This window comes from Pleurodeles waltl, chromosome 11, assembly GCF_031143425.1.
Source record: "Pleurodeles waltl isolate 20211129_DDA chromosome 11, aPleWal1.hap1.20221129, whole genome shotgun sequence".
Classification (NCBI taxonomy): domain Eukaryota; kingdom Metazoa; phylum Chordata; class Amphibia; order Caudata; family Salamandridae; genus Pleurodeles; species Pleurodeles waltl.
Genome location: NC_090450.1, coordinates 30,144,236 through 30,165,872, shown reverse-complemented (window position 1 = coordinate 30,165,872; position 21,637 = coordinate 30,144,236). Strand labels below are relative to the sequence as shown.

Here is a 21,637-nt window from a genome sequence, read left to right as displayed (position 1 = left end):
TCGCGGGCCTCAGGAGGGGCCCCAATCTAAGAATCAGAGGGGGAGCTTACCATCCCCCTCCTTCAGGATCAACAGATGGTCCCCGGTTTTGCATGTAGGAGCACTGGGGGCCCCCCGTTTGACCTTTCTGGCTTGAGGGGTGCCTTTTTCATCATAATACAGGCACTTGTTGGGACATATTAATTCTTAGGTCTCTGATTTGGACAGTATTGAGTGAAACGATGAACTGCTGAGTTTACGATGTGCTACATGTATGTGCTGATGTTCCTCTTATGGGCATGAATTGCTAATATGTGTTTACTAGTTTCCAGATGTTTCTATATTGTTCCTGATATGGGCATTTAAGATTCTTTTATGACAGGTGCATTTCTTTCTTTACTGTGATTCCTGACTACTGCTTATGTTGCAGAATTCTGAGTACTTACCTGTTCTAATGTGACTACTGCGTATTCTTGCAGAATATTAATAACCTGTGTAACGTTCTGACAACAGCTAAAGTAGCAGGGTATTTCTGACATGTAATGTTTGGTCTAACTATGTTTTGTTCAATACAGTTTATTTTTACATAGCTCAGTGTTGTGTTTACTTTGTGGCATATATAGTGTGTCATGTGTGTTGTGTGTGTTGTGCAAACGCTTTACAAATTGCCTCTGGGTTAGGCCTTACTGCTCGTGAAGAGCTACCAAGGAAGTGAACAGGGGTTATCTTGGACGTGTAACTCCCTTGCTCTGACTAGAGTGGGTGGGTTCTGCCTGGCTTAAGTGCATACCCTAGCCAACCAGAAACCCCATTTCTAACACAGCACTATTGATCCTCCTTGTGAATGGGGGTCAAACTTGATGCAGCATTTGTTAATACTATACATTTTACATAGTCTGAACCAGTCTCATCATTGTCACCAGATCATTCCAGCAGTGAGCCAGGCATTCAAAATTTTCTAAACACCCAAGCAGCAGTTATTTTATGTTTGATTATCTTTGTAAGGATTTTCAATACTCACAAACTCACAGTTTCTGATATATATTCTTATTGTATCAAGAGAACCTCAGAGGACAAACTTTGGGACCAATTTATATTTTGGCAGATGGAGGCTTGGTAGTCAGGGTGATGGAGTAATTGCCTCCTTTGCTTGCCCAATTATGAAGAGAACAAAAAGCTGGTGGTCATTTCTCAAAGTGTTGCCAGAAGCAACGTTCACAGTGGCTCCTGTCAATGCTTTACGCAATTTGAGGCACTGTACGGCAAACTGTTTTGTGTTTATATTAAAAAATAAATCCCAAAGCAGGATTTTCCTTTTGAAACTAATAACGTCAGTGTTCCCCTCACCATGTAAGTCTCCTCTCATAGTGAGGGGAGCGTTTTGTAGTTTTCACTGCCCCTTATCCAAGTTTATGGGCAAATAAAAATGATCTCCAATTGTAACATCGTGGATGGAATTAGAGGTCAACCTCCATCGGATTTTGGTATGTTGGGCCGACATATATTAATCTTGGCAGAAATAGAGTAGTATGTGCCTTAATTAAAGCAGAGTCCCCCGCCTTTAAATTGGGTGAGCGGACCACAGTCATGGTGGTATAGTAGCATGACAGTCCTGGCGGTATGACAGGATGGAGTATCCAACCTGCCAAGATATAAATCAAGCCTTCTGTGGTTTACAAATAGGCTAAAATGAATACAATTTGTGGTGTAAGTCAAAACGATATGTATCCATATTACGTACACTTGTACTTCTGCAAAAGGTAAGCAAATGCTCTTTTTGCACTATGTTTGCTCCTTGGAGAATTGAAAACAAAGCAAATTGCAGCATCATTGACACCAAATGTTTAAAACAAGATATGGTTCCTGGAGGCATACTACATTCTGGAAGACAAGATCAACCAGAAGGCAACAGCATAAAGAGACAAACCACATAAATAGCCACTGAAAACCTCAGAGGTTGGTCCATTGAGAAAATCGGTGGTAATTTTCTCAATACCACAGATAACCATCCATTAATGTTACATGTTCGTTGTGAAGTCAATATCGACAGAGGCAGTCCTTGCCATAATAGAAAAGATGCAAGTCAGCAACTAGATGCCCAACAAAATCAAAGCATATTATGGCAACCATGTCATGGTAAAGCATTTCCTAAATACCTCGTAAATTTAGCATCAATCCATCACACGCTGATGGCCATCAGAAAATAGAGAATTGGGCCATATTTATATTCCTGCGAAAATAACTGAGAACACCTCACACATGGATAAGTTTGGGATAGAAGTTACTTGACCTGATTGTAAAGATTGCAAGTGTCCCTTGATTCCCAAGGACTGAGAAAAAGCAGAAGTCTGATCATGGAAAAGTAAGCCAAAATCAAAGTGTCCTGACTTTCAGCCATAAACCCCTATGATCCAGCATTGGTTTAGATCATATATCCGGAGATAGGGGCTGATTCACAAAAGTAAAGTTAAACCAAAAGTCTAACTTTTGACCTGAAGTCTCAGTTTGGACCGAAAGTCAAAACCCTGAAATCTAAGTTTAGACCTGAATACTAAGTTTAAGCCAAAAGTCTAGTCTATACCAAAAGTCTAACTTTACTACTTTTAGGTATTCACAAAGGTACTACTGGTAATTTTACAGGTAGTAACTTTACAACTAGTAACTTTATTATTAGTAAACCTACTAGCAATAAGTTAGCTTTATGAATACCTAAAAGTAGTTTACTTAGGGGCATATTTACAAGTAAGTGGTGCATCATAGATGATGCATCACTTTTCTTGTGCCCCCTCTACTGGAGCCTAACGTCACTGTGGTTGTGCCATATTCACAATACGGTGCACCAAGGCGGTCGTTAGTACAACAGCGTTGATGCTAGTGCAGCAAAGCACGGGGAGGCCCATTGAAAATAATGGGTGCTTCATTTTAACGCATGCTCTGAGCAACAATTAAAACTGACAGGAACAATGGCGCAATTAAATGTTGTAAATTTCACTGCGCCATTTTTTCGGGCCTCCCTTAGCCGAAACGCCCCCCTTGCATACATTATGCCTGATACAGGCATAATGTGGTCCAAGGGAATGCAAAGTGCGTAATGCTTGCATTGCGCCCCTTTGTCAATATGGCGCAGCAGAAAAGACAAGTTAGTGTCACCTTAGCGTACAAAAATGACACCATGGCAGTGCTAAGGTGGCGCAAGGGGCTCGTTAATATGCCCCTTATACTTTTTATCTAAGTTACACTTTAGGTTTAAACTTAGACCTCAGGTCTAAACTTAGACTTTAGGTGTAAAGTTAACCTTCAGACGGAAAGTTAGACTTTAGGTCTAAACTTAGACTTCAGGTCTAAAGTTACACTTTTGGTCTAACTTTACCTTTGTGAATTGGGGCCATAGTGTTTAGGACACATTTTGGACCTTGGCCACTGAGGGCCTTGGAGAAAAAAGGTATGGGGTGACAGCCACACATGTCAATTGTAGAATTACCAGGAATGTGTCTCCATTCAAAAGTTCAACATGAAAGACCAGCAAAGCAGGTTAGATATGGAGTTAAGCATAGGTGACTTAAAGAATGAGCTGGGTGACTTCCATAATCACAAGCAGGATCTAACACGGTGGACTTATATCGATTGACACCCATGACTTTGCAATCACAACTGAAGGTGAATCCCAAAAAGATTTCAGAGAGAGGCTGAGTCACAGCAGGCTTCAGAGATTCCTTACTGTTACCAAGCGTGTGCTTCACCATACGTATTAAGTGGAAAACTGTATAACATAAATTGTGGAGACCCAAAGGCATCTAGGAAGGGAATACATAGTATAGTTGTGCACTAGGTATTATTTGTATATTGGGTCACATATGGAACCTTCAAGATTACTCTTCCATCTCCCTGATAAAACCTCCTGTTTGGACCAGAAGTGGATCCCGCTTCCTTGAAGGCACCAATACTTACTTTGGCTAACTGGGTCAGGTAGAAATCAATGAAGTCTTGAGGCTCCTCAGGAATTCCGTTCTCCCTGTGTTTTTCAATCTCTTCCTTCACAAATCTGCTTTGAAAATCGATAAGCTTAAATACAGTCTGATGAGGTCCTGGAAGGTGCTGCATAAGCCAGGGGAAAGCATCAAAGAGCTGGAAGAAGAGATATTAACAAACATTGTCAGTTCCATCTCTCAATAGAAATGTCAAGTTAGACACATGCTTAGGAGTGGGCAAAATTGCAAATTTTGCACAACATTTTGGGAACTGTTAGACCTGTCAGCCTTAGGGGCGTCTTCCCCTGAACGTTTTGTCTTACTACTCCTAGTTCTGCTGAATTAAATATTGTTGGCCTTAGGACTCTGAGCACTTTACCACTGCTAATCAGTGCTAAAGGGGTTTTGCTCTCTCCTGTAAACATGGTAACATTGGCTTACACTCAATTGGCATATTTAATTTTCTTGTATGTCCGTTGTAAAGTGGAACTAGATTTTCCCAAGGCAGGTAAATTAAATGCTACTAGTGGGCCTGCAGTGCTTATTGCCCCCTCCCTTCCCCCCTTAAGCAGCTCTTTATCTCAGACCTGCCATTATAGCCTGTGTGTGTGTGCAGTTGTAAAGTGCCATTTCTTTTATTAATTTTTAATTTTTTAATATTTCTTGGAATGCAATACAAACAATTATCTTGGTGTTAACCACATTCACAATTTAATGCTGCAAACGCCAGGGCCCATATTTATGAAAAACAACACACAGCTGCGCTAACACAGTTGTGCGTCAAAAAATGTAGTGCAAGCTAACGCCATTCCCTAGCGCCATCCGTGCACCATTTTTAAAAAACAGACGCACAATGGCGCTAAGTACTGCCTAGCATCTGAACAAAAGACGCTAGCCGGTGCAGAATGACGTTAGGGAAAAAGGTGCTAGTGAAGCAAAAATGACGCTAGAAAATCTGCTGCTAGTCAGCCTAGTGTGTTTTTTTAACAGCCACAAAATTACTCCTGTCTAAGTATAGACAGGGGTCATTACCAGAACCCTAATGCCCACCAAAGGGGACCAGTGTCCCCAGGACTTCCCCAACAGACCCAGTGTAGCCAGGGGGCATGTAAGGGGCCCCTAGTGGCACAAAACACACATACTCGCAAATTTACTTGGGATGGGCTCCCTCCTCCAGTAGTGTCCCTGTAGTGTGGGTGGTGGTGATGCTTGGGGTTAGGGTGGGCATCTATGTGCCCATTCCATGGTGTTTCCTCAAGGAAATGTGCCTAGCAGCTCTTTAATGGCTGGTCTGACCAGGCGTTAAAATTTGACGCTATTCGGCCTTAGCATCATTCTTTAGGTCAGCCTCCTTACTGTGCATAGTTTTAACTTCGGGGGATAAATATGGTGCTGGGGGGCTTTCTTCATTTTTATGAGGGGAATGCCTACCTTCCATATCATTGTCGCAATTCGACACAAAATGGGTTGCCGATTCCTAAAAATGGCGCTAACTCAGGTATTTAGATGCTAGACAGGTTTAGCATCAAAATATAAATATGGAGTTAAATTAGCGCCGCTTTTGCGCAAATAAAATGACGCTAAGGCGACTCTAACTTTCCATAAATATGGGCCCAAGTTCCTTGCAACAAGGTCACAATTCATCTTAATCCAGAATTGTCGGTTTAAAATTCTCAATCGGCGAGCCTATTCGCAGAGCACCTATTTCCACAATTTTCCCATTCCCAAAATGTGAAGCAATAAAATGACAGTGCGAAGACAATACTTAAAATATAGCTAGACAGACAGCACCTGCTTAAACTTACAGGGCAACGAATTGGCTAATAACAATGCAAAACAAACGATTAGCGGTCTTAATCCTAATCCTTTGATTAGTCATAATCGCATATTATCAAATTGTCTTCCACTTTATATGTAAATACACAATACAACAAACCACAAATAAAATAGATTGCGCAATATTATGATAGTGCAATAACAATTTCAGCATCTAACTGACAGATACTAAAGTGACATATGCCAAGCGGGCCTTATAGCCCCGCCCATTACAGAGTACATAACCGAAGTAAAGTGAAGGTGCAGGCCATTCTGTTTTTTAGCAATTTGGGTGCCCGCTACTAAAATCAGACAATGCCCCAAAAGTGGACATCCCCCAAATCACTAAAAATATAAAGTGACAATGCAAATAAAGGGTCTGTGCTGACCAAAATGCATAAAATAATTCAGTCAAAAGGCCCATGATTAATGACAAAAAGTGCCTTAAAAAGCAATGGCACCCAGTAGTCTGCCGTTATAAGGTGACTGTGCAGAGAATAATGAATTGAACTCTTTTTACCTTTTCAACTAAATAAACAAAGTAACAATGCGAATAGCTGTGTCTAGTGATCCAGCAACCAACCTCAGAATAAAGTGCATGTGACATAGCCATTCCCATCTAAAATATATACGAAAATGCCAGAAAGTATAAACCGGGAATCTATTTCAGTTTTCAATCCCTTCGTCTTGCGCTCCTTCCCCCCAAAAAAGCCTTGAAATTCTTTTGTACTGATGTATCTTATTAAGGTGAGTGACATTGTATTTTGACCAACTCTTGCCATTGATCTCAGTCTGAGCACATTCCACTTTATATTCCAGATTTTAGATTGTTTGGATGAATTTCTTTGTACCAGAAATTCATTAAAATTACCTGCCTGTAAAAGTTTCCCAGCCATCCCACCGAGTGATATACGTCATGTGGTGGGAGACTGTTAAGAACAGAGACCATCTGTCTATAGGGAAAACTGAAAAAGGCTGTTTACATGGGACTGCGAGAGCAAACCTCTGCCAGCGTCTTTACTGTATCTGAGGCTCAAAAATCTCTCATCTTACAAATTTGAAACCTTGCCCATTTCTTAATGAACACTGGCTGAAAACAAAGGGAAAGATTACATCAAAAATACATAGGATAGCGAGATGAATCGTGGGTATTTTCAATTTCCGAAAAAAGTTTTGCTTCATAGCCCTGTACATCAACAAGATCTTATTCCTGAATTACTTTGGCATCTTAGGTTCATGGATAACACTCGGGAGGCTTGCTATCTTTTAAAGATCTAACATATATCACCAGAGATTTATCAAACTGAGATCCCTGCATGGGAAACTGACACAACTGTAAGGCGATGGATGCGAAATAATATGCCCAAAACCAGAGATGGGCTAATTCTCTCCTCTGTCTTGGGGAGTTGTAATATTTTCAAGCTAACCCTTGGGGATTTACTTTCTCATATGAATGATGAAAAAATATTCCCCAGCTTGCTAAAGAAGCCTTCTCTAAACTTGCAGGGAACATGTATTAAAAGAAAGAAAAGAAGAGTTAAAACCAACATTTTTATGAGCGATATCCTCCCAATCATTAAGATTGGAAGTGATTTCCAGAAAGAGAATCGAGATTGGATCTTAGGCAATTAGAGGACGAAGTGCAAATAATAAATGTCCAGGGCAAGACAGGTGTTGGGGCACGGTGTCCTTAACAGATCTTAGGAACACCCTACTGGAGTCACAACCAGTAATTTAAGGATCAGTGTTGGAGAGTGACAATGCTATTAAGACGTGGCTTAGGATGGCAGCTGATTCAGTAGCCCGATCAGCAGCCCTATTAAGAAGGTTACTACCACTCTCTCCACACGATGGGTTTCACATGATCTAGCTTGGAAAGAGCAGCATGTAAAAAACTTGAAAGAGTCTGGCAGTGGCACTACTTGGAACAAAATAAGGCTTGTTATAGAATGGCCCTGTAAAAAAGTACCATAAGAACATTAGGAGAGCCCACTGCATCTTTTATACGCAATTTTTTGAGGAGGTGGATAATGACGGGAAAGTGATCTTCAAAATTGTCGCCAACTTTAAGTATCCCAAAGTTATGTCTCACCCATTAGAGTCTAGCCAGTCTCTCTGTGTCTGTCTTAGCTATTATTGTTAAGAAAATCAATCTAACCAGGTTAAATAACTTTTCTAGGCAGCCAGAGACTGGAGTTGCAACTGTTACCACAGCATACTTCAAACTGATGTCTTTTCAGTTCCCGTCAGTTTAAGAAGTGACAACTTCCTTCGCAAAATGTAAATCAGCATCTCCTACTGATCCCATACCACTTCATGTCCTGAAGTTGATAGCGGATATTGTTGGCCCGATATTCTGGGAGGTGTTCACTACCTTTCTTGAGTCTGGTACTCTATTGGAAGTAAGCCAATGCGATTCCCTTACTTAAAAAAGCCAACGCCAGTCTGAAATCCGTGTCTAACTTTAGACCTGTCTGTATACTAACAGCAGCCACGAAAGTCTTGGAAGGATTGGTAAATCAAAAGCTTACCTTTTCCACACTGATAACAACTTGCTTCATTTTTCCCGGTCATGTTCTAGAGCCCACCACAGCCAGAGACAGCTCTATTAGAGGTCTATAAGTCCATTAGGTGCAGCTTGACCTTGGGCCTCAATGTGGCCCTGGTGCTGTTGGACCTGTCTGCAGCATTTGACACAATCAGTCATAACATCTTGCTGCATATGTTAGAACATCTGAGAGTGACGGGATCTGCGTTTGGCTGGCTGGGCTCTTTTCTTGAGAGATGTGAACAGGTGGTCTGGATGAATCCATATGCCTCAGACACCAAGAGGTAGAAGTTGTGAGTGCCACAAGGCTCCTCCCTAAGGCCTACACTCTTCAACATTTAATATCCCCCTTGGCATATTTGGTGGACTCCATTAACATCAAAGTTATCTCATATGCAGATGATACTCAATTCCTCCTAATTCAGTGTATGTTTAATACATACAAGTTATCCATAGTACAGGCCCTAAACAGCCCATGTGACAGAGTGCTGTGTATTTGAAAGTGGATCATGTGCTTAACTTTTACATTTCCTGATAATGAAACACTCTTAATTTGTTTTTCACAACTGCAAGGCCTTCCTCTCCCACAGAACAACATTGAGTAACCTTATTAAATTTAATAAGTGACAACTTTCAATCAAGAGCAGGTAGGAAAGTCCAGGTTGTTCTTTAACAATTGTAATTTAAAACCCTGTTTAATAGTAAAGTTGGATTTTAAGTCACAATTCTGAAAATGCCACTTTTACAAAGTTGGCATTTTCATGTCCTAACCATTTGGTGCTTGCAGCCTGTATCTTCAGTTATACTACTAAGTATAGCCGGCTGGTGGTCGTTGTGTAATACTCCCAGACAGTGAGACAAACAGGGAATAGGTTTGGGCATGATGGGCATTTCTGACGAATGGGGGGTAGGGGCAGATAAGTCACCTATCACACTCACACATCACAAAGACTTCACCTCAGCACATTCACAAACTGGTTCCCACTAGTATTTTGTGCCCTAAAATAAGCTGAGTCCAAGAGGCAGGACATTCCAAACACTTCTGTAGATGGAGGAGTCTAAATTCTACTCCCACTTCAAAGTTGGCACCAGATATAAATAATGGACCATGAGATCCAGCTATTCAAATCACTTCAGGACCTATGGACTGTGTCAGGCAGATGGACTGTCCAGTTGTGAAGCGCGCTCCGCTGACCAAGCTCTGCTCTGCTAACCATAAACTGTTTTGATAGCCAAGGTTTGCTGTATGTTGCCATGCTGAATCCAGGTTGCCTGTGTGGACCCAGGACTCCTAGAAATCTCTTAGGGTCATGGGGCTTGCCCCTTGTTCAAGCAACAGGGACATATTAGGTTCCTTCGATGTAGCCGCAACTCCATGCATCTTGAGGCAGTGCAGCTCAACACCAGCACTAGCCCAGCTCAATGCATCTTGTCCTCAGGACCAATGCATCACAGCGCAAGTCTTAGCAAGCCCCAGTGGTTCCTTGGAAGCTGCTCAACGCTGGCAGTGGTCAGCGCATCTCATCTTGTCGTCAGCACCAGCGCAGCAAAGCTCTTCGCAGCTCCAATGGTTTCCTTAATGACGGATCTCACATCGAAAGATTCACCAACTGTCATCGACTTAGCTGCTCCACAATGCATATCAACGCCAGACCTCACATTGCAGCTACTCATCTACGGCTCTTCAATGCCAGCCCATGCAGCCCGATGCAAGGACTTCGCACCTCGATGCCCAGGACCACAAGATACTTTTCAGCTGACTGAATTTAGTCTCCATCACAATCGACCTGAACTTGCGACTTGGACCCAGTCTACTGTGACCAGATAACTGTGGTTGGCATTTTTCGCATCTCAGCACTTGAATGTTTCAAAACCTTTAATATCGTACATCTCCTGTTCCACTAATTGGATTTTTGTAGTTTTGATGTCAGATAATTTATTAAATTGTACTGTATTTTTCTAAATTGTTGTGAGGTTTTTCTTATGTTGTATTTTCACTTTGATACTTTTGGTGTGCTGCATAAATACTTTACATGTTGCCTCTAAGTTAAACCTAACTGTTTTTGTGACAAGTAACTAGAGAGTTGAACACAGGTTAATTTTGTGGTTTGCTTGTGTCTCACCCTGACAAGAATTGTGATTGCTGCTTAAGTAGGGTTTCATCCCCCTCAACCAGGAACCCAATTTCCTACAGTAATATTACACTAAATTAAGCAACATGTGATTTTCCGGTACCTTGATTGAAAACGTCATGCAAGGGAAGTTATGTAAGATACAAGCTGGACTATGGTTAAAGCATACATTTCTCTCAAGCAGGACATTTTCTGTGTTAACCGCTCTTTCGTTAAATCATGTAATGCAAAATTTTAGTAGGATTTTCTATTTTCATGTAACTGCCTTACTTAAAAATTCCTGAGTTCTGCACATGAGGGCATGTGCTTAAAGGTCTACATGTGAGGTATGAGGAGGATACATATTTGAAGGCCATGCTTCCTTTCACAAACATTTTATACAATATTTAGATAATTAGTACCCAATTAAGAAATCTAGTTTATTACAACAACTGTTTTATGCCAATATATACCTACACGTCTATCCAATCAGTATGTGCTAACAAACCTGGCACGTCACAATATACACTAGTGCATTTCTGCTGTGCTTATTCTCACCTGCACAGTAGTAGTCCTTTGCAAAGGAAGTGATACACTTTACATGAGACTAATGTCTCTTGTTGAACTAAACATTTTATACGATAGCTGTTAGACCTGGCATCCTTGGCATGGTTTCCCCTGACTTTTTGCCTTCTTACATGTTTTGCTGACTTTGTTTTTACTGGCTTTAGGACTCTGGGCACTTTACCACAGTTGATCAGTGGGAAAGAGCACATGCACTTTAGCATGCTAAAGCATGTGCTCTTTCCCAAAAAATGTGGTAGCATTGGCTTATCCTCAATTGGCATAATAAATGTACTTATAAGCCACTAATAAAGGTCACTATCTATGCCAAGGGCCTATAAATTAAATGCTACCAGGGGCTGGCAGCACTGATTGTGCCACCCACATTAGCAGCCTTTCAAACATGGCTCAAGCCTGCCATTGCAGAGGCTATGTATGCTGTTTTAAACTGCCATTTTGACCTGGCAAGCTAACCCTCGTGGCAGAGATAAACCTTCATTTTTAATAAATATATGTCAACCCTATTGTACGCCCTCGACAGCCCCAAGGGTAGGGTGCAGTGTATTTAAAAAGTTGGACCTGGACTTTTAAGTTTTTAACATCCAGGTAGTAAAACACTCTTAAATTTGTTTTTCACTACACCAAGGCCTAGCTCTCCGATAGGTTAGCACTGGTATCGTTAGCACTGGTATTGTATTAATACACTTTATAAGTGTAATTTTCAATTGGGACCAGATAGATATTTTGAGTTTGTTGCCTCAGGACTCACAATTATGAATCCCAACTTATGGTGAAGTTGGATTTTAAATTGCCAGTCTGAAAATACCACTTTTAGAGAGCTGGCATTTTCTTACTTTAACCATTCAGTGCCTCTGCCTGTCTCTGAATACGTCTGGGTGGGTGACAGCTGGGCTCTAGTGCATTCCCCTTAGACAGTCACACACAAAGAAAGCTGAGGTGTGACATGTACATCCTGATGGCTCATCACCAGGCTGATGGGTCTTCCTGGGCTGGATGGGAGGGAGGAGCTGACACTTGCACCTGAATAGGGCTGTGCCTGAACCCACACAAAGAGCTGCATAACTCCATGTAGTGTGTCTAGAGCCAGGGGAAGGAGGGCATGGAACTTGTGCCTCTCTTTGAAGTCTCTCCCAATTCAAAGGCACTCAGTATAAGTACTGGATCCCAACCTCACCAAGTCAGTGCAGGTATGGACCCAAGGACATTCTGCCTGGAAGAAGGACTGCTGTGCTGCTGAAAGTATTGTCACTCTGCTGGACTCTAACAGACTTTGATGGACTCCTGCGTTGCTCTACCTGCCCTGCTGCCTGCTGCCATCCTTACGTGGGAGTGAGAAGGACTGGTCCTGTATCTCTGTATCACCAGAACCAAATTGATTCTTAGGGCTTGCTGACTTGCCTCCTGTTCTGCAGTCTCAGGGACATCAAAGAGTGCCTGCAACTTCCCTACAGCACCAGGACTCTGTCACATGTCAGTCCTGCTCTGGCAAGTGGTGCAATTTTAGTCCTGGGGCCTTGGTAGTGGATTCATTTGTGCTGCAATCCTGCACGTCTATGTATCTCTACCAGTGTGCTGATCTGAACTCCAGCATACCTCAAAGCCCAATCATCGCCACTGAGGAAGAGGACTTTTCATCACCAATTGCACTGCTCTAGCTCAATGCATCGCCACCAGTCATAACGCATCACATCCGCATTGCCGGCTGCGTGGCTCAACGACAATGCATGGCCTTCATTGTATAGGGTTTAATGCAGAATCTTCAGGACATTGCATCAACTGCGCGGCTCAACAACAACACATCCCCTGACTGCATGGATTGCAACCTATGCATCGTCTCCTCTGATCCTCGCATCGGATCCTCGACATTGAAGCAAAGCTCCAAACAAGGTCCTATTTCACCTGGACAAAGTTGTTTCCTGAAGCAGGCCTGTGCTCCATCGCGGTGGGCCTAAACTTTGGATTTTCCCCGGACTGGTGTGACAGATCGCCTCGGTTGTCACTTTGTGGGGCAGATTTATGGAAAGTGATCTTCCCTGCGCGCTTTAGCGCCCCCCTACTGCCACCATGTGTGCGCCATGTTTAAAATACAGCACACCATGGCACAGGGTACGGGGAAATAGTGTAATTTCTCATAACGCTATTGATGTACTTTGCAGGAGTAGCGCTAAAATATTGACACTACTCATGCACAGTACATAGGGGCCCATTCCAAAGAATGGAAGCCTATTTTAACACCTGCTCTTGAGCAGGCGTTAAAAGTGCTGTAAGAAATGGCGCAAGGACATCTTATAGATTTCCTTGCACCATTTTCCAGCCTCCCCTAACAGGGGAATGCCCCCTTTGCATACATTATGCCTTGAGCAGGCATAATGTAGCTCAAAGGGTTACCGAGTGGCTCAATGCATGCATTGCATCACTCTGTAAATACTGCGCAAGGATTTTCAGCCTCGTTGGGCCACATTAACCTAAAAAATGATGAAGTTAATGTGGCACAAGGTGGCTCTAGGGTATTATAAATATGCCCCCAAGTTTCTAAGCACTACAGTTGCAGACATTCTGTATAAATCCAAATCTCGACTCCTACTTTCTGGATTTGTGTCATTTTAGTATTGTTTTGTTCATTAAATTAAGATATATTTATTCTAACTTGGTGTGGAGTATTTTTGTGTGGTGTTGTCACTCTTTTAAACTTTGCCTCTTGAGTCAATCCTGACTGCTCTGTGCCAAGCTACAGGATGGTGAACACAGATTAATTTGGGTATGCAACTGACTTACCCTGACTAGGATTGTGGTTCCTACCTGAACAGGGTGCATGCCTCTTCCAATTGAGACCCAATTTCTAATAATAGCTGACTTATGCTGTCAAGTGAGACTTTTATTATGGGACAAATAGCTACCTTTGACCGTCAACTGTGAGAAGAATGCAGCCAGGCACATCACTTAGAAGTGGGGAACATCTGGAACCCCTGGAAAACCAAGTACATAAATAGAAAGAGCCGATTTTCATGTGAGGTACTGACCTCTTTTATTGAAATTCTGATTTAGTATTTGCAACGGGTACTGAGCAATCTAAACACTCGGGGGCAGATTTACACTTTTTGCCGCAAACCTGCGCTAACGCAGGTTTGCGGCAAAAAGTGTTTCGCCGGCTAGCGCCACTTCTAGACGCCAGCCAGGCCCCATATTTAAGGAATGGCGCTATCCGGCACTAAGGCCCTGTTAGAGTCCTTTGAAAGTATGCAAACAGGGCCTGGGAGGCGTAGGGGGAACCATGACTTGTGTGTCGAATTATGGCACTACACTGTTTAGAGGCAAACAAATTGCAAACAAATTGCCTCTAAGCAGTGTAGCTCCATTTTCTGGCACACAAGCCCCATGCCCAACACCCTAGTGGCCATGCCCAGGGGACGAATGTCCCCTGGGCATGGCCATTGGGGCCAGCGACGTGCAGAGGGCCCCAAGTCAGGGCCCCTGAGTGGCATTGGATAGAAAGAAAAAAATACCTACCCGGACTTACCTCCGGATGGGTTCCCCCATCAGTAGGTGACCTCCTGGTGTGGGTAGGGGTGGATTGGGGTGTCACTGGGGACAGGGAAGGGCACCTGTGGGCAATTTCCATGGTCTACGACCATGGAAATCTGCCTCCAGATCCCCTTACGCCTGCCCATACCCAGGCGTTAAATAATGGCGCTAAGCAGGCTTAGCGTCATTATTTAAGGCCCTCCTCCTCCCGTGCGTGATTTTTGCATAGGAGGATAAATAAGGCGCTAGAGCCTTTGAGGCATTTTTTGCCCCGGAACGCCTACCTTGCATCTCATTGACGCAAGGTAGTTTTCCGCAAATCCGGCACAAACAGATTATAAATATTGGCCTATGTGGTTCAGGCCTCTTTCTGGTACACATGATGACTTTATTACTGTAAACAAAGAAAGTAAATGCTACATTGTCTTGTAGAAACAATGCTACATTCTAGAAACTAGCTAATATATTCATGCCATTAAAGATTTCGATAGTGTCCATCAGATGTCATAATCTCAAATTCATGGCAATTTAGGAGCCAGACAGCTGCCTCGTCTCCCTCCACTCCTTGCCAGAGTAGACAAGGGTAACTATCGTGAGCCAAAAAAACTGAAAAAAAATAATAAGGGATTTGGATACTGGAGGAAGCAGAGGGAAAGAGATCACAGAGGGATGACGACAGGGACGTTGAAAGTCTTTAGGGAAAGATGGGGTTGAACACCCTGTAACCTGGTGGAGAACAGTGCAATCCTAGTGCTCCATGGCCCTCAGTTATTCTCGCCTCACTAACAGCCCTGCCAAGTATCAGGGGTTGAACTGTTAATGCGTCCCAATCTGATTAATTTATTCACTCTGGGACTCGTTTTAGGCCAATGAATCTTTTGACCCTGATTGAAGACACCTTAGGACGAGATAACTGATCAACATGTCAATCAATATGTCAATAACATCATCAATAAGACTCAGGAACCACCATGACCGTGCAGTCATGAATAACCACACCAGATTAGTACAATTATATGGAGTTTATTCCCTAATGATTACAATTCTACTAGCAAGTTTATTAGTCTCAGGACCATAAAGCACATTAGCATTGTCATAATATGGCAACCCGAATAAGATTTCATCAAAGCAAAGATCACAAACATTAGTACATAGCACGAAGTCAACATTGGTTACCCTTAGCAGAGTAACATTAGCTCATCGGTCATCAAAGCATTGAACCAGTCATTTGTCTGATTTCATCCGTTGTAGTGAACCCCTTATCTAACCTCGAATTAGCACTGGCATGTTGGGCTTCATGCAAAACAATTTGGTAACACTAATTTAGAAAACATCAAACTATGGTCTCTGTCAAAAGAAGCAGTTGGTACCTAGAAAGAAAAGGCCATCAGACAATTACAGTTCATCATCATATAGTTACCCTCCATATTGGGTCAGCATACAGATTCAGTCTTCGTCTCAGGACATCAGTTGATTCGCCATCAGCCAGGGAATTCAGCAAGAACGGGTAAGAAGGGACACTTCCCTCATAAGGAGGAAAAGTATATAACGGGCAAGTAAGGCACGGATGGTTTGAAGAACCAAACAGCAAAGTCTCTATGCAGAGTGACAAAGTGTCTGGGTCATAACAAAGTTCGCAACGGCATCTCCTAATGGTTCCCCCTGTCAAAGGTTTTTATCCCTTTTCTGTTGTACAGTCCCCTAATTCTTGATTGGTTGGGTTTGGCACCCCACTATCTCCATCCAATAGGTTTGCAATGAGTACATCAAAATTGTCACCCAGTAACAGTTCTCACGTAGTTTATTGGTTCTTATGATTGACGTCTCCAGCGGGCAGAATGTCTGGTATGATTTCATACTCTCGTGGTCCTCTCGCATCTTCAGTCAGTAGGTCCATTGTCTGTACCGGTTCAAGCGACCTTGTACCTGCTATCAGTCTACAGTGTTGCATCAGCAAAAATGTTTCTTCTAACAAGTCGAATTTCATGAGAACGGATCTACTACGGTTACATTCATCCTTTAACTTTGGAAATGTACGAGTACATGTCCTTCAGCAAGTCAGCATACTGCACGTTAGAAAAACACATTTAATATGAAAACTGGGCAGCTAGGCCTCGACTCATGCTAACTAAGCCTAATGATTTATTAACAAAACCTTAACATATAGGGGGTCATTTCGACCTCGGCGGTCTTTTGACAAGACCACCGAGGGTCTGCCGTGCTGAAGACCTTTTTCGGACGGAGAGCCGCCAGCAGCCATACTGGCGGGTGGCGGGGAAGTGGAGGTTGCTCCACCTCCACCGCCACGTCAACAGAACACCGTCAACCGAATCACGTACTGTGATTCGGCATGGCGGTGTTCTGTTGACGGTGTGGTGGCGGCGGAGCAGCCCCCATGGCTCCCGCCCCCTCCCAGGGGATCAACGGACCAGGTAAGTTGATTGTCTTTTAGGGGAGAGGGTGGGGGGGTTGTGTGTTGTTTGCATGCAAGGGGGTGTGCGTGTGTGTATGTAGAGGGGGTGTGTGAGTGTGTGTATGCATGCGGGGGTGTTGTGTGTTTGGAAATTAGTGCGTGTCTGTCTGTATGGATGTGTGCATGTATGTCTGAATGTGGGGGTGTGCGTATGACTGTGTGTGTGGCTGTTGGCATGTATGTTGGTGTGTGTGCGGGTATGTGTGTTGGTGGTGCCTGCGTGGGTGTCAGGTGTGAATGTGTAATGTAATGTTGGTGGTAGGGGTTGGGAGGGAGGTCCTGCCACCTTTGGGTGTGGCAGGGGTGGTGGGGGGTTAAGGGGAAGGACTCGGTGGGGGTGGGGGAGACCCCTATCAGTACCAGGGAAGGAATTCCCTGGCACTGATAGTGCTCACCGCCATGGATTTCATGGCGGTTCCAAACCCCATGAAATCCATGGCGGTCAGCCAGGTCATGATACAGCCAGCGGTATTGTGATGACTGCCAGGCTGGAGACCCAGGTCTCCAGCCCAGCGGTCGTCTCCACCCTGGCGGTCGAATCGGAGAAGTGGCGGATGACCATGGCGTTAACCGCCATGGTCATAGTTCCAAAATTTTTACCGCCACCCTGTTGCCTTCTCCGCCAACCGCCAGGGTGGTAATGAGGGCCATAATTCTTAATATTAGTGTAAAAGGTATATTTTAACATATTATCTTTCATTATTAGTCAGTTTCATTATTCATTGTATACATTGGCGGCCACTACCCGTGGGCACATTTCAAGCGCACGTTTAGCAAAAACACATTAATAAATTTTCTATGCTGCATTATAAGGCATTAGTTCATAAACATTTCATGTTATTTTTTTAGTATAAGTGCTAAGCTCTCTCAACACTAACGCGAATCATTAATCATCTCTGCACTTAAAGTTTTTGTCACACAATATTGCGGGCTCCTTTGAGCTCAGTAATAGTTCTTTGTTTACCACCCAGTGGAAAAGGAACTTATTTGCCAGTGCACTGGCTATAAGTGTCCGCAGCCTGGATAGATAATATGGGGACAGGAAAAGTTAACTGTCATGGTTACACCCCCGAACAGTGTGTACTATTTTTTAAGGCTAATGATGGAAGTCCCTGCACTCTAGAGAAGCAGGTAACTTTAAATTCAGTGGCAGTCTGCTGCCAGAGAGCAGCACAATCTTAGTGCAAACAAAAGAAATTGAGCAAAAGCAAAGTGACACTCACTTCTACATCTTCGTGTTGCGCCAATGAGGATACTTTCTGATATGTATTTTATTACAGGGATTTTTCTGCTTGTTTTTAATCACTATTAAGTTTAATTTTAAGTGTTACACAAAAGGCATGGAATGTGACGGATAATGTCAGCGCACATACCTCACTTGGAAACTCTGCAGCTTTGCACTAATGCATGGCTCCAACAACAAAATTAACATTGCATTTCCTGGAGATGAGACATAGAGTTGAGCACATTATATGGACAGCATTGGATAAGCCAGAAGACATAAAGAATTTCCTATTCAGACACAAACAAAAATGGATAGACCGCATCCGACGCCATGAGATAGAACTGAACCAGAACACTCCATGGCATCAGTTGAGCTGTTGTTGAGAAAATAATCAGAAGGAGGGACAAGAATGCATCTATTTTCCCCTCCCCTTACAGCTACCAATAGGGGTAGCCCGCTGCCCCCTCCTTTTTTATCTGAGCGCTCCTGTGGAGCATGATTTAGGACCACCCCGGGTTGAGTGATAAATGTGGTGGACGGTAGAAGAGAGTAAACACACCAGGATTACATTATGTATACATCTATACTCCTCTTGGGCTAAGTACTATATGATAAGAGATAAATGTATTTGAGGATAGAAGAGAGTAAATGCATAAGAACGACCTCATCTACACAGCCATACTCCACTGGGGTTAAATACTCTGGGGTGGACTGAGAGTTCTCATCAATACATCTAAGCATATTGAATCAGATCTAATATGATGGCGCTGGACTCACACATCACAACACACTCCATCTCACACATCACCCACACCACATCATGGCACCTCAACAACACCCCAGGTTCTCTGACGAGGAGCTCAGGGTCATGGTGGAGGAAATCGTCCGGGTAGAGCCACAGCTATTCGGATCATAGGTGCAGCACACCTCCATTGCAAGGAAGATGGAGCTATGGCGGAGAATTGTCGAAAGGGTCAACGAAGTGGGAGAGCATACAAGAACACAGGATGACATCAGGAAGAGGTGGAACGACCTACGGGGGAAGGTGCGTTCTGTTGTCTCGAGACACCAGATTGCAGTACAGAGGGCTGGCGGTGGACCCCCACAACTAACAACATGGGAGGAGCAAGTCCTGGCAATTCTGCATCCTGAGGGCCTCGCAGGAGTAGCAGGAGGACTGGACTCTGGTGAGGCAAATCTTTACTACTTTATCACCACCACCCCACCTGCATGCCATCACATACCCCACCCTTACCCTCACACCCATCGCCCCAACAACCCACCGATACGCCACCAACACAACCCACACATCCCAAAAACAAGCCCTGCATGTAACACCAATGCATGGACACCCATCACCAAAGCATGTCCAGTACAGATACCCACACAGACCCCAAACCAACTATCACACAAGGACCAAGCCAATAATGCAAGCACTGGAGTAGAGTGGCACTCACCCATTGCACACAATGGCACACACAGATACAATAATTATGCATTTACACCCCGACAGGACCCCTAGCCAAAGTCATCGGACAGGAGGTGCCAGATATATCCAGTCCCCCCACAGAAGAGACCCACAGTGATGACAGCAGCTCTGCAGGCCTGGATCAAGAGGACCAGCCCGGCCCATCAGGGACCTCGGGACATTCGGTTCCCCTGACACAGTCACAAGCCACCACAGAGCCTCTCCACTCAGGAAACACCAGCACAGCACCCACCCAGCGGGCCCATCCCTCTGTCCCCAGGACACGTCAATCAGCAGTGTGTCCCCCACTACAGGGAACCCAGGCAACCCCACTAACACAGGACGATCAGGGACCTGGGGTAGTGGCAGTGGGCACACGGTTCAGGGGACCGAGGCACAGGACAACAGTGAAGCTGGGAGGACTGCTCTGCGACGGGGGAGGACAGGCCCAGGGAACCCACTCTCCACGAGGCACTCTCCAACATCATGGGAGCCTACCATAATTCCCAGGAGACGATGGCAACAGTACTGGCCAAGTTTCAGGAGACCCAGCGGCTGCAGGAGGAACACTACTTTGGGATCAGGGAGGACTTGAAGTCCATTAACAACACCCTGGTCACCATTGCAGGGGTGCTGCAGGACCTTGTAAACACTAGGATGGACACAGTGGCACAACAAGGGACCCCTGACACTAGCCTGGACGATGAACAGCCTTCCACCTCCGCCGGCGCTAGTGGACAGGAGCCACCGCCACAGGAACAGGACACCAGCACCCCACCCCCTGTAGATGGAGAACCACCCCGCAAACGTTCCCTGAGATCCAGGAAAAAGACAGAGAACATTGCCAAGACCCACGCCAGGAAATGAGACCCCCCTGAATGTCACCCTGAATGTCCCACTTTGTCACCCTGTCCATCCTTAAACTGCCATTGCTCCACTTCCTATGCCCCTTTGGACAATGCACCTATGAAAGAAATAGACAGGACTCTGCAATGGACATTCCTCCACCATCCCCCCAGCCCATTTTACAACCTCCTCCACTTATTAGCACAGAAATAAACACACTTCAATCACAAAACAATCTGGAGACAGTCTGTGCTTTCACAAAGGTGTAATTGCAATATCCATGGAATATAGCAATGTAAATTTACTTGTGCACATACCAATGTAACACAGCTGTAGGCCAGGAGGAAACATAGCAGAGGGCACAAAGTGGGACCCACATCTGTGAAATGGAAAGGCAAAGTGACAAGTCAGGGCCCATACACTGAGTGAAAATGACAGACTTATGCTAGCTCCAACAATAGTATGAGATGTGGGAGGCAGTGACATCCTCTTACCTGTGTCTCACTGGAAGTATTGCATGATTATGTTGTTTCGGTTGTCGATATCCTCTTCTTCTGCCTTCTCTTCTTCACTGTCCACAGGCTCCACAGCTGCCACAAGACCACCATCTGTCCCATCCTCCTGCAGAAAAGGCACCTGCCATCGCAAAGCCAGGTTGTGCAGCATACAGCAGGCCACGATGATCTAGCACACCTTCTTTGGTGAGTAGTATAGGGAATCACCTGTCAGATGGAGGCACCGGAATCTGGCCTTCAGGAGGCCAAAGGTGCGTTTGATCACCCTCCTAGTTCACCCATGTGCCTCATTGTAGCGTTCCTCTGCCCCTGTCCTGGAATTCCTCACTGGGGTCAGTAGCCATGACAGGTTGGGGTAACCAGAGTCACCTGCAAATATCGAGGGACAACTGTTAGACACACAATAAACCTTACGGGCAACCCCAGACCCAGACACCTATTCACACTGTAGTGAGTCCTTGGCCTCACCTATTAGCCACACACAGTTCCTCTGGAGTTGCCCCATCACATAAGGGATGCTGCTATTCCTCATAATGTAAGCGTCATGCACTGAGCCAGGAAACTTGGCATTCACATGGGAGA

At 44.3% G+C, this 21,637-nt stretch overlaps 1 protein-coding gene across 1 annotated transcript in view; it reads right to left on the bottom strand.

Annotated features, from left to right (window-relative positions):
• The window catches only part of LOC138265295 (cytochrome P450 2J4-like), a 214,536-nt gene that overhangs the window by 81,750 nt on the left and 111,149 nt on the right, over window positions 1-21,637 (bottom strand). The window contains exon 5 of the mRNA XM_069212901.1: window positions 3,928-4,104. Coding sequence (XP_069069002.1) covers window positions 3,928-4,104 — 177 coding nt within the window. The remainder of the gene's footprint in view (window positions 1-3,927; window positions 4,105-21,637) is intronic.